Raw genomic sequence first — 13,176 nt, 5'->3', positions numbered from 1 at the left:
AAATCCATTTTCAGGTTAAATGCATATTTGGTTTTGTGTTTGATTACATATTTATAATTCCTCTTTATTAGTAAAAATCTTTTATTCACATGAATGTGTTGATGGAACAGTTTTTACAAGATTATACTGAAGAATAACTCATTTAAAAACTGCATGATAGAAATTGACAGTTACTGAAACCATGTGTCTAATGTGTTAGTCTAGAGTGGTGGTAAGTTCTAGACCTCATGTCATTCAGTAATGCTCCTGCATCTGTCTACTTCATTTGCAAACTCACACACACACACACACACACACACACACACACACACACACACACACACACACACACACACACACACACACACACACAAAGGTACAGCTACTAAGACAGCATTAGAGAGGTTGGCCATCAGTAGCAATGCACAGATTCCTGTTATTATTAGAGCCTCTGGTGGGGTATTGGTTATCCTGGAGAAGGAGGCTGAAGTGCCAGCTCAGTTCTGTGGTCGATTTCTCTAATCTGTTTACACAGCACCACTCACTGTATCATCATACAGAGCTGCCTGTTGGAGATTAGGGAAGGAAATAGCCTGAATTACAACTTTTTTTGACAAATTGCCACCTTGTGTTATGCCTTGCCTGAGAATTAAAAATAATTCCTTCCAAGTGCAGGAGAAACTGGACACACCTGTTTTGACATTTGAGTGCATGTTGAGTTCTTGCTGCAGCATTCAATGTGCTATGACAGAATTATCCTACATTTCACATGCACTACGTTGAAGCATCATCCATCATCAACAACTGCTGCTGCTTGTCCCAAGTAGGGGTCACAGCAACACAGAGCCTTGCCCAGCAACAAAGGGCGCAGGGCCAGAGGGGGAGGGGACACACCCAGGATGGGACGCCACTCCGTCACTAGGCCCTCCAAGCAGTGCTCGAACCCCAGACCCACCCCACGGCAGGCACCAGCTGAACCTGCCACACCACCACACTCCCCCTTTCAAGCATCCCACAAAACAAAATTGGAATCAACAGAGCACAGAGAACGAAGGACCGGATTTGTGCACTTGCATTGCCACCATTCCTATCCAGTTTGAGAGTAAAGGCCTATGTGTTTTTATATAACAAGCTGTCTTTTTCTAAATTTCCAGTTCTCGTAAATGGCACCTCCACACAGACAGAGCTGACAATGCATATTGTTAAGGCTCCAGACATACACAGTGTTATAAGTGGTGTGCAGGAGAATGTGGGTCCCTTTGACAGGGAAACTGAGTTCGACTCATGCTGCCTTCTTGAGTGTCAAAATCAAGAACATGCTTGCGAAACACTCAAGTCAGCATTCTACCACAGCTCCTGGTAAATCCAAGGATTATGCATTCAAAGCGGTGGGAAGTAAGAAACACACTTGACTGATTTCTTTGAATTACAAAATGCTGGGACATTCTGTAAAATCATACGTTTTCTGTAACCTGTAAAGTACCAGTACCGATGCAATTGGAAGGGCCCTCAACAATGAAGCTGTCCCAGAAGGCTTGACACATAATGAAGTTATGTTACCATGGCTGTTCTTGCCAGTTTCTTTTGCTTCAGACATACAAATTATAAATTAATCTTGTAGCCACTTATGAGGACAGCCCAAGGCCAGAACCAAGGCCCAGTCAACTAAACTCAAGGCCTCTTAAGAAGATTCTGAGCAGTGCTACAGTGTCTTAATACACCTCATTCATTTATCTAAATTAATATGTCACATCACATTTTTTCCAACAGAAAACCTTACTTTTAAACTAATCCTAACTTAAGTATTGTATCTTTTCATTCCAAGGTTTCATATCATCCAACACTGAAAAATAAACCGGGAGTTCTGCCACTTGGAGTCAAAAGGAACTTATCTGGCACCTGCTTACCAGTTATATCGAGTGAGAAACTTTAAATATTAACAAAAAATAATCCCACTCCTGCACCCATTAGTCTATAATCCAGCTACAAAGTAGTCATTCCATCTTCCAAGAATGTCATTACTAAGTGATCATATCATTAATCATGTTGCTCACGACCAAATTAATACTTATACTCAGAATATAAGTGGTACGAGAAAGAATCTGAAACTACTGTGTTACACACATAAAAATCAGATCTTTATTTACTTGTTTGTTAGTCAGATGAGTCAATTTTCCAGCGAACCCTGTTGCTGCAGTAATTTTTACCTCACGAAATGTACTCAAATGTGCAACCCTCGTCCGCAGTTATGTGACATTTGTAATAGCAATTACTAACTAAATTACTAATTACTCACATTTCTGTCGTAATAATGTTAGCCTGAATTCTTTAGGCATTCAAAAAATTTAAATAATTGCCTAAACAAAAACCAAAAAGATGAGCTATCCAGCTCAGTGAAAGCATCATTTCGCTCATTTATAACAGACCATTTAATTACTTGCTCTTTTACAAAGAGAAAGTTTACAGTTTAAAAAAAAAAAAAAAAAAGCTGCGATTCTAGAAAGATGATTATCATGAAGTGCTAAAAGTCGAGGTTAGAACAAGAAGGAAGAGGGACGGTGAAATTGGAAGTGTGGAAAGGTGCGGGGCACGAGAGGAGTTCATTGAGGAGCCCGTGTTTTTTGTGTGGGACCGCCGCGCTGTGTGTCTGTGCATCAGGAGGAGAGGGACCGCGCGGCTTCTCCCTCCGCGGTGGCCCTACATCAAAGGACCGCGCTCGCAGCTCCGCGCCGCCGCGCTCTCCGCGTTTCGTAACGCGTTTTTTTCCACATCTCACCATTTTTTCTGGGGTTGCTGGCTAAGAAACGAATGGTATTTTTCTTGGGCCATTCTCAAAATATTACATGTTTTATAGCCGTAAAGGAAAAGAGGTAACGCGCGCTGTGAAACCGTGGTAGTCGCTCATTTCCCGTTTCGTGGCTGTTTGAAAAATACTTGATATTACCTCAAGAAAATCGAGTACGGAATAAAAAAAAACCGTTTTTTCAAAAAAATGGCTCGTCCGAGACCTCGGGAGTACAAAGCTGGAGATCTTGTTTTCGCCAAGATGAAGGGGTACCCACACTGGCCGGCGAGGGTGAGTACGTGGAGCGACCGGGCTGCGAGGCTACGAGGCGGGGAGGCGGGGTTCGGCGGACGGCTCGAGCGGCGGCGGGCGGCTCGCGATGCCTCTCGCGCTCGCGCTGTCCTCCCTGCTTATTGTTCGTGCTCCTAGTGCGCGCTGTGCGGCGCAGGCCTCCAGCAGGCCTCTCTTATTTACACATCTGCGCTGCTCTGGCCCGCGCGCTCATCATTTGCGTGTGTATTATTCGTGGGTTCTCCTCGAGTCCCTGCTGGCCGTGCTGCGCAGTGGCCGTGGGCGCCGTAGCGCTGTTTTTACCACCCTTTTCACCACCCTTGATCTATCTTACCCCGCCGAGGGGGGCGGGGAAGCGAGCTCCAGCCATGTCGCTGGAGTTACAAAGTTTCTCCTTCGTGCTAAAGAAGCGGTTCTGCGAGAAACGTGGGGCTCCAGTGTTAGTGGCTCAGAAAGGTGCTCCCCCCGCTATTAAAACGGATCATAATGAAAGAAGTCATCGCATTTTATCTTTATCTGAGAAACTGTCGGCAGATGAAAGATCCGCGGTGAACCCTCTGCATTTAAAGGCTTATTTCATATGAGTCGATCCCCCAGAATCTGGTGATTTTCAAGCCGAAGCCATTACTACCTGACGTTACGGCCGGGTTATAACGTTACGTGTGCTGTGGGTTTTTTAAAAAAGAGTAACCAAAGAAAAAATTTCTGTCATTTTATTCCTGCAGACGCGGTGATGCGTAATAACACTCGGTGGAAAGGAAGCGAACAGTTGAAATAACCTTTAACAAATCAAGGGCGAAGTGGCTCGTGTCGCCTGCGTTCGGGCGGGGAGTTAAGAAAAAAAGCGGGAAAGTGGGGGCGTGGTGCGCAGCGTCGCCACTTACTGTAGCGCTGAGTGGAAACGGAGCTAAATGCTCCTTTTCATCCACACTTATTTCTAGGTTATCATCCTCGCTAGTCCAACCAGAAAAGCTGTAGCAGTAACCGAAATTCACTGTATAAAATCTCCGCAATCTCTTCGCTTTATATCTTTAAAAAAATAATATAAAGCGGCACGCGACATTTCCAAACGTCGTTTCAACGGTTACAGGCTCTGCATCCGCAAAGAGGCAAGAAAATGGATGAATAAATGTTGGGGTAACAAGAGGGCAGAAGAAGTGTGAAGCATGTTTTCGAGATATGTCACAGAAGCATATGACTGATGTGGAAGGTGCAGTTCTCTTCCCACTAGTCCACTCATCATATAATTATTTACTAATTTAGCTGACACTTTTTCTCCAAAAAAACTTATGCTGTTAAACTACTTACTATTATTTACCCATTTATACAGGTGGGTAATTGTAGGGGAGCAATTTAGGCTGAGTGCCTTATGCAGGGGTACTACAGCTAGAGGTGGGATTCAAACCTGTAACCTTTGGGTCCAAAAGCAGCAGCTCCAACCACTACACTACCAGCTGCTCCCATATATACTATAGACACCCCTCGACTTACGCAAATAGACCGTTCTATAACCCCTAAGTTACGTAAGTCAAAAGTTACATATGTAAGATTCCCCTCCTCCCCCAGCATTCAACATCATCACGTGCTCCTTTCTACGTCCAACGTCCTTCACTATCGTATTCACAGTCGATACGGCTAAACCTGGTTCCTACTGTAGACGATAATCTTTTTCCACCTTCATACTTCCTTATTATTTTCAATTTCATCTCCAAATCAATCGCTGTACGCTTGCGAGACGGTTCTCATTTTCCTTCAAGTGCACGTTTACCACCAGGCATTGTGAATAATGATCAAAAATACGGGAAAAAAAGCACTACACGAACAACAGGAGATGAGTTCACAACTCAAAACACGTGGGAACTGGGAAGATGCAGCTTCCTGCCTTGTCTGGCTACGCCGACTTGCGCTTAACATATTTCAGATGTTTTGCGTAAGCACTACTCGTAAATAATGTGTATGCCGGGAATTTTTTACGTGAATCCGGATTTACGTAAATCAATTTACATAAGTAGAGGGGTGTCTGTATATGTCACGTACATATAGGCAGTTTATGATTACAGTCTAGTGTTACAAGACCACAGGGCCGCTGTTAGAAAGCCTCCTGACTTTAAGCACCATAAAACTTGTGCTGCAGTTGTAGTAGTGATGGGTGATAAAAGTTACAGAAATTGCTATTATGGTGATGAAAGGCTGGGTGAAAAAATAACACTCCATCACCAAGAAGGAATACACACACACACACACACACACACACACACACACATTTTCAGAACCGCTTGTCCCATACGGGGTCACAGAGCCTACCCGGTAACACAGGGCGTAAGGCCGGAGGGGGAGGGGACACACCCAGGACGGGACGCCAGTCCATCGCAAGGCACCCCAAGCAGGACTCGAACCCCAGACCCACTGGAGAGCAGGACTGTGGTCCAACCCACTGCGCCACCGCACCCCTCCAAGAAGGAATAGTAGGCACAAATCCACACTCTCATCCAGTCATGCTGGGGTGTTTGTCCTTTCTAAAAGCAGCCAAAGAGAATTAGTGAATGAGTTGTGGAAAGAGGTGAAATGTGGGTCATGAATTTCACAAACAAAAAAAAAAAGTCAGTGGGAGCCTAACTCTCATACCTGTGCATGGGCTGCCTGTAATGTCTTGCCCTGTAGAGCAATGGACCTCTGAGCAGTAGGAGGATAAGGTGCTTATGAAAAATGCAAGCGTGTATATGTGGCAGCAGCCCAATAAACCCAACATCACTTAAATTCCCTGTTTAGTGTAAAATGTCCTGGCAGTTCCAAAAGGTTTTGTGTTGCGTTCTCCAGGAATGGACTGGGTCCAACCCTTCAATCGGACATCAGAGTTAGTGCAGGTTGGATTCCTAAGCCATAGAGTCCTGTAGGCCTCTCCACATCTCTGTCCCATAAAGCAATTGTGGGTTTATCTGGAGAGGCGCCTACCACGGCATTTTTTCCCTTCATTAAACTAGCATGAATTGGATGAACTCCTAGTGGAAGAATGGCAAATGATTCTTAAAGATCAGTTCCAGACCCTTGCTGAGTCGTTGCCTTGAGGTGTCCCGCCTTCCTGGCTGTGCTTGGTGACTGCAGGCTAACAACTTTCATTTTCTTGATCTTTCCATTTTTAAGTTGTCCACCTGTAGCTGAATGGGTGCATTTGAGTGGTGGCTATTGATGACATATTAATTGTACATGCATCAATCAATAAAAATGGAACGGAATTGTTCTGGAACATGGTATTGAACACACACACACGTAGGTGTACAGTATCTATGCTGACAGTTGTATGTCTTTCTTTGTCCCATGTAATTTGAATGTGAAGAGGAGACAGCGGGGCACTATCAGGATCGGACAGTTATGAGACAGATTGATGGGCTGCGAGTGCAGTGTTGTGTCACATGAGCTGGTACAGGACCTCAGGGTATGACATGTACATGGAGATAATGTGAAATGCACACACGCACATTGTCGGAAGCCACTTGTCCTAAGCGGGGACACGACGAGCCGGAGCCTAACCTGGCAACACAGGGCAGAAGACCGGAGGGGGAGGGGACACACCCAGGATGGGACGCCAGTCTATCACAGGGTACCCCAAGTAGGACTCAAACCCCAGACCCACCAGAGCACAGGCACAGGCCAAACCCGCTGCACCACCGCACCCCCTACATGTGAAATATATGTTCTGTTTATTTTTGAACTGTAGAAAGCAAAAAGCTGTGTCTAAAGGCACAGGAGCATTAGGTAGCATGGTGCTTTCAGGCATCACCTTGCAAATGAGGGACTATGTTTGAATCCCACCTCCTGCTGTAGAACCCATGAGACAAGTACTTACCTTGAATTGCTCCAGTAAAAATTGTGTAGCTCTGTAAACGTGTAAATAATTGTAATTAGTAGCTAAATATTGCAGCTGCTTTGGAGAAACCAGAGTATGCGACTCCTCGATGGTTAGGATGTTTTCTCATAATGGACATGGTTTACCCTTGTTTGCTTAGAGTCCAGTATGTCGGTAATAAAATAAGCCTGGAGACATCTAGCACGTTGGCTTAAGTGATCTTAAGAACGAAAGAGGAAACATGGTACTGTCTCCATACAGTACCATGCTGTGTTGTTGTACAGGTCCACTTTGAACAACAGGACAGACTGTTACAGTTATAATTACTATCATTGGTATTATTTTTATAGCCAATATCCAATTTTACTTGAGTCTGTGTGTGCACTTTGGCTTTTCATTTTTGCAAAAAATGTTCTACATAAAGTGTACTTTCAGCATTATTATATATTACTGTTGCTAAATAATCAGGACCTTTTCCTAAAACAATAGGAGAGCAGTGTAGATTTCAAGTTTTTGTCCTTGGATGTTTAACAGTGTGATTTACCCAAGATTCCCACAAACATGAGAGTGCTGTTTTACAACTATTGTCTGGGCACTTTGCCAGCTGTGGTGACAGCTTGCAGCTCTTGGAAATATGAATGTATGTAGTTCCAAAAAGTCTTTAAATCTGCAATGATGAACAGAAGTGCGTGCTAAGAGATCACCAGCACAGTTATCCCTAAAATCACCTCTAAAATATTAGGCTAACCTATGAAAAGGCCATCTGAAATGGTGTTTTAAATGGTCTTCAGGGTGTTAATCTTTGAAATGAAGTGCAATGCAACGTTTTTAGGTAAATCTAAGTTTGCCATTTCCACAATACTTATAGCATACATCATTTGGAAGATAATTTTGCTAAATTTAATTTGACCAATTTTTGACTTGGGAACCAATCTCGTAGTAAATATGACCGAAGAGTAACAAAAACAAATATAGATTGTAGCACCAAGACATTGTCACAGAACATGGGCACCGGTCTGTGGAAGTGAGTGGAAATTGTGGGCTCACTGTTAGAGATAATAATTGCATTCGCTTCTAATGGTGGCTCTGGCACATGCAATGGTGATTCATCAGTAGGGTGCTCCTTTTAATTGCACATTGATTTCCTTTCACCAGCTCTTTGCATGTTACAGCAATGAACACAGTTATTGCTGTCTTGCAAGCAATCAGGCCACACTGTCACATTACTGGTCCCTTTATTAATGTTGAAGCATGTGGTAACTGAATAGAGAATTGATAGTCTGATCATACTTTGTGCCAATGGACTTGAAATCGTAATACAAACTGTGACATGAAATGCTTTTCTAATTTCTCCAACAGATTGATGAACTCCCAGAAGGAGCTGTGAAACCTCCCGCAAATAAATACCCAATATTTTTCTTCGGCACCCATGAAACGTACGTCCTGTGATCACCTGTGTTGTGTGTTTTTGTTTTTTAGTGCGTGTTTTTAGTGATAAAATCCTGGGAGCTTCAGTAGCAGTTGCCTCCCCCAAAACTAAAACAAAAGATTGCTGGTAGGATAATATGATTATGACTTATATAAATGAGAACAGAATGTCATGTAGTCAGAAAATCCAAGACATCCATTTTTATTCAGAATTAAGTGAAGTTTACATATTCATTCTATTAAGGAGATACACTGTAAATTTGCTAGCTTCACATCATAAATCTACCTACATTGTTTTGGCTTGAGCTCTTTTCTTCTCAAATTGCAGAGCATTTCTGGGTCCGAAGGATCTCCTGCCATATAAGGAATACAAAGATAAGTTTGGAAAGTCCAACAAGAGAAAAGGATTCAATGAGGGGTTATGGGAAATTGAGAATAATCCAGGTGTCAAATTCACTGGCTACCAGGTTAGCATTATTCTGGAACACAAAACACCCTTTACTTTTTCTTTTGCTGAAGATGCGTTGTAATATACACAACACTGTCTTGTAACTTAACTGTTAATTTTATTAATCCTCTGCCTATTTTTTTTTAGCTACAATCCATATATTAAGAACAAAAAGGCAGTAGATGAAAGCATAGTGTTAGGTAGCGAGTGGGGGAAACTCAATTACTTTTATTTCACGCGTTCAGGCTATCCAGCCCCAGAGCTCCTCAGAGACAGAGGGGGAGGGGGGCAACACAGCGGATGGCAGCAGTGAGGGTGAGGAGGGGGACTCTGTGGAAGAAGATGGACAGGGGAAGCAGAAGGAGGACAGGGCAGGAGCCAAGCGGAAAAAGACTGCTTCCTCCAAGGTAGGATGGTGGACACATACCTTATCCCCAAGAGAGACAATAACTGTCTTCAGTTCCTAATAAGCTTCAATTCACTGCTACAGCCTCAGCACTATGGATCTTGTGGCCATTCCTGAAATTCCTGGCTGCAAGAATTCCTGCAATCACTACCACTATGCTTGATTACCAGTGATTATACAAATAGCTTCCAATGCACTGGATACTGAGACACCCGAAATATTTAACAGCAATCAGTGCTGTGATTTTCCTGTGAAATGGGCAGTGGTATGGGGTTCAGCTGTTTTCAGCACTATCACAGTTTGGCAAATAAACATCTGAAAAGGCTTTGCCCCTCTACAGGATTCAAAAAAAGCAGCAAAACAAAAGGTTGGCAGAAATGCAGCAGGTTTAGTATAGGTAGATGAAATCATTTAGGTGCAGCTCCAGTTGTAAAAAAAACCTTCTACAGTACTTCTCTGCCGAGTTCTTGCTTAGCAACCACTGTTGCTAGGCAACTGTGGGGACTAGCATGCCCACGTTTCCCAGGGAGTGATATATTAGAAGAGCTCTGTTTTAAACAGGGAAAGGTTGATGCCAGAACACAGCATGATTCCACTGTACATTTCACAAACGGACAGGTCCAGTTTGCATAGAATTACTACAACCTACATTTTCTGCTTGCCAAGATTGCCTGGCTGTTATGTTTTTTTAAATGGTTGTTTTAACAGTGGATTGAGCACACTTGTGTTATTTCTTTAATGCCTAAGGATCTTTTACAAGGGCTCTGATAACACCCTTTGTTGTAAGGGCACGCAAAGGCTAAGCATGAGTCTGCACACCAAGGGCTTTGACCCTAGTGGGACACTATAAGGGCACGGGACCAGGGCCTTGATCCTAAGTGTTCCCCCCCACCCAGAAGTCGTCCAAATTGTCACGGAAGTCTTCGGGAGAGGAAGAAGTGGATCAGGACGGGAAAGATGACGACCACAAGAGCAGCTCAGAGGGAGGAGATCCCAACAATGACACTCAGAGCGCCCCAGAGAGCAAGAAGGCCAGTCAGGGGGTAAATTCTCGACAAGTGTAAAGAAAAAAAAAAAAAAAAGAATTTAAGAACGTTACAGTTCTACTTACCTGATATACAGTACATACAACAGAGAACGCGCTGCATTTGTCCCCATTAAATGTTGTAGCCGTCTGAAACTGACTAAACCTAAATCTGAGTTTGCATTGTGAAGATTCTGTGGCAGTCTGGTTACCGTGCCGCCCGCCCCCATAATCCCAAGCTCCCCTCATGTCCCATGTTCTCTGCTTTCCCACATCAGCGCTGCTCGTCTGTCCAAGCTACCATTGCTGCTCCGGCCCTTAGGCATGAGAGCGCTTCACTCTAGTATAAATGTGACTCTCATACATTAAGAGACTGATTCAAATGTGTGGTGTTAGGGTTATGCGCATTGTCCCTTTGCTAATCAGTTTTCCATCACAATAAATATATAGATAGTTAATGTTGGTTCCATACACTGATCTCCAGTTTTATGTTTTTGTTTTGAAATTTCCCATTTAACTGTGTTATAATGGGAAAAACCTCTCTGTCCTGACTGGTCCAGAGAATACAGGGATAGCTTACAACCTGGGACACAAATAAGGAAAATACATGAACAACACAAACTCAATAAGAATTATTCGGAGGAAGATGCACTCACCACACTATTAGTACAGTACACAAAGTATACAGGCAACTGATATCAAGACCTGGAAATATGTCTATCTCTAGTACTCTGCTGTAACAATGGAATGCCAACTGGTTAATATGAGACTAGCCTTCTCATTAAACAAAAATTCTTAGACCTGAAGTGCTGCATCTCATTTGTTGTAATACTACAGTATGTGTTTGCCTTCAATAGGCAAATTATAATTTCACAGTAGGATATAGATATGAGCAACCAGTTGAAGCAGATATTTACAAAGAGACCAGCCTCCAATTAATTACTACTTTAGGCTGTGTAATGTATTAAGGCCAGTTTTTTTAAACATATTTAAGTTCCTACAACTACTGAAATTCAGTCGCATGTTAATATAGTTTTGTTACATTTCCTTACAGAGCCCCTTAATGGGGGAAGGATTAAGATGATAGTTTGAAGAAGTCCCTTTAGAAGCATTACTACTGTTGGCTGTCTAGGATTATTTGTACAGTATAGTGAAGTCCTCATTGATATGCCATGTTTCATTATGTATCAGGCCATTCACTGAGACCCTGTTCAAAACAGATACTTTATACATCATGACACACAGCAAACCATTATTGAGCTTCATTTTACTTAAGTAGATATAAAGTATAAAGTTATGAGGAAAAAAATATGACAGTACTTGTTTCCCTATCATACTGAAATTCTGGGTTCCAGGTTAATACTGAATTCATTTAGAAAGCTTTAGCTTGATGCTTTCAATTAAAAGGACTATTATAATACATTTTATTTAAAAAAATCCTTGTTGATTTTGAAGAAGTCAGAGTCTGGCTCTGTGTGGAAAAAATGTAGTTACAGTACATTCTTCCTTTTGAACATCTGCCTGTAGAGAGTTTTCTGCACAATGATATACCACTCCTTCATGTAATCAGAAGAAATATGAATGGAAAACTTAGCATAAATGTATGAAGTAATGTGCACAGTTACACAATTGTATATCATATAATTTAAATCTATATTTATATTTTGATGTAGAATGTAGGACCACTAGTATTCTACAAAACTAGACAACTCCTGTTCTTTTTACAAAAAAAGTGAAACATTAATTTTCTCTATGTGTGTGAAATTAGTTATGTTTCGTAGACTTTTTAATGGCATGCAAGACCATTATACACATGTACTGAATTTAGCACACACCAGGTGACTATTATTATGCATTACATGACTATTAAACATGTGCCCATTGTACAAATCACATGACTTACATACAGTACAGATTTTCTCATTTCTTAATGTTATCAACAATCTGTAAATTTACCACTGTGTATTAGTGCATAAGGAAGTCCAGAACTCCTGGGTTAATCCTGAGCTGGGACTGTTTTAGAATTGGATCCACCTCCCCATGGCCACATTCCTTTTCCACTCCATTAACATGACAGAAGTTGCCTTTTGATTTGCATTTTTTGTCAAAAATCATATTCTATTTATTTTTGATTATGGCAAATAAGCTGTGGGGAAATATAAAGTAATTAAATTTTCTGTTCGATACCATTTTAATCTCTGTTATGCTTGTAATTGGAATGTTTTACATTTTCAAGGTTTGTAGTCAAATGTCAAATGTTTTTTGCTGTTTATGGAGATAAATTTTACAGAATAAAATCATTGGAATGCAGACTGTGTGACAAGCTGTTGTAGCTGATAAAAAACACTTTTACAAGTTTTCAGCATCTCAACTGAACTTCCTGAAAGACTGAAAAAATTACATTCTTAAATTTTACCATTTAAACAATAAAAAGCTTTAAAGATTTCACACACATTTGAGGGAGCCTTTACTGTAAATGGCAAATTTTGCATATGTATACAGCTTTTTTTTTGCTGAAGTAATTCAAGTTAAGTTTCTTGACGAACAGTACTGTATCAGGCGCAGTACCATTATACGTAATATTAACTGTATGGTACATGTGAGAAAAATAAGGAGGGCCTTGCTGTAAAACTGTAAACAACATCTTTTGTGCACCTACCAACAGAAGAAGGGGATAAAATTCTGAGTAGTTATTCATAATCCAGGAGAAGTGATTTGCTGTTTCTACAGTCTCTACTGCCCTAGTCTTAAGGAGCAAGTCCAGCTCCACATCACAGTCACTTGTGAGAAACCTCACATTCCTCAAAGATTATTAAAAACAACTGTATTAGGAATATTTGTTTAAAAGTTTAAATCTCTGCTCAAGATCTTTCAGTAGGCTCTGAATACAGCAATTCTCATTAGCATCTTCAAGCCTCTGCTTACTCAAAATTTAATTTTTTTCATTCATCCTTGGACAGAGCTTAAAGTT

The 13,176-nt window shown here is 41.6% G+C and overlaps 1 protein-coding gene across 1 annotated transcript; it reads left to right on the top strand.

Annotated features, from left to right (window-relative positions):
- The first annotated feature begins 2,545 nt into the window (after nucleotides 1-2,545).
- hdgfl3 (HDGF like 3) lies at nucleotides 2,546-12,423 on the top strand. Its single transcript, XM_018764983.2, has 5 exons — nucleotides 2,546-3,055; nucleotides 8,259-8,335; nucleotides 8,656-8,794; nucleotides 9,021-9,182; nucleotides 10,078-12,423. Exons 1-5 carry the CDS (start codon nucleotides 2,972-2,974, stop codon nucleotides 10,243-10,245), a joined length of 630 nt encoding a protein of 209 aa, XP_018620499.1. The 5' UTR covers nucleotides 2,546-2,971; the 3' UTR covers nucleotides 10,246-12,423.
- The last annotated feature ends 753 nt before the right edge of the window (nucleotides 12,424-13,176 follow it).

Source organism: Scleropages formosus, chromosome 7 (assembly GCF_900964775.1).
Source record: "Scleropages formosus chromosome 7, fSclFor1.1, whole genome shotgun sequence".
NCBI classification, from domain to species: domain Eukaryota; kingdom Metazoa; phylum Chordata; class Actinopteri; order Osteoglossiformes; family Osteoglossidae; genus Scleropages; species Scleropages formosus.
The sequence above is the reverse complement of the archived record's forward strand: the minus strand, read 5'-3'. Positions and strand labels throughout refer to the sequence as shown.

What these genes read in the sequence shown, in the direction of transcription:
- hdgfl3 (XM_018764983.2), top strand. Translation starts at nt 2,972, where the DNA reads ATGGCTCGTCCGAGACCTCGGGAGTACAAAGCTGGAGATCTTGTTTTC. An exon ending in TTCTTCGGCACCCATGAAAC is followed by an intron (nt 8,336 to 8,655) that starts GTACGTCCTGTG and finishes CTCAAATTGCAG; the next exon opens with AGCATTTCTGGGTCCGAAGG. An exon ending in AAAAGACTGCTTCCTCCAAG is followed by an intron (nt 9,183 to 10,077) that starts GTAGGATGGTGG and finishes CCCCCCACCCAG; the next exon opens with AAGTCGTCCAAATTGTCACG.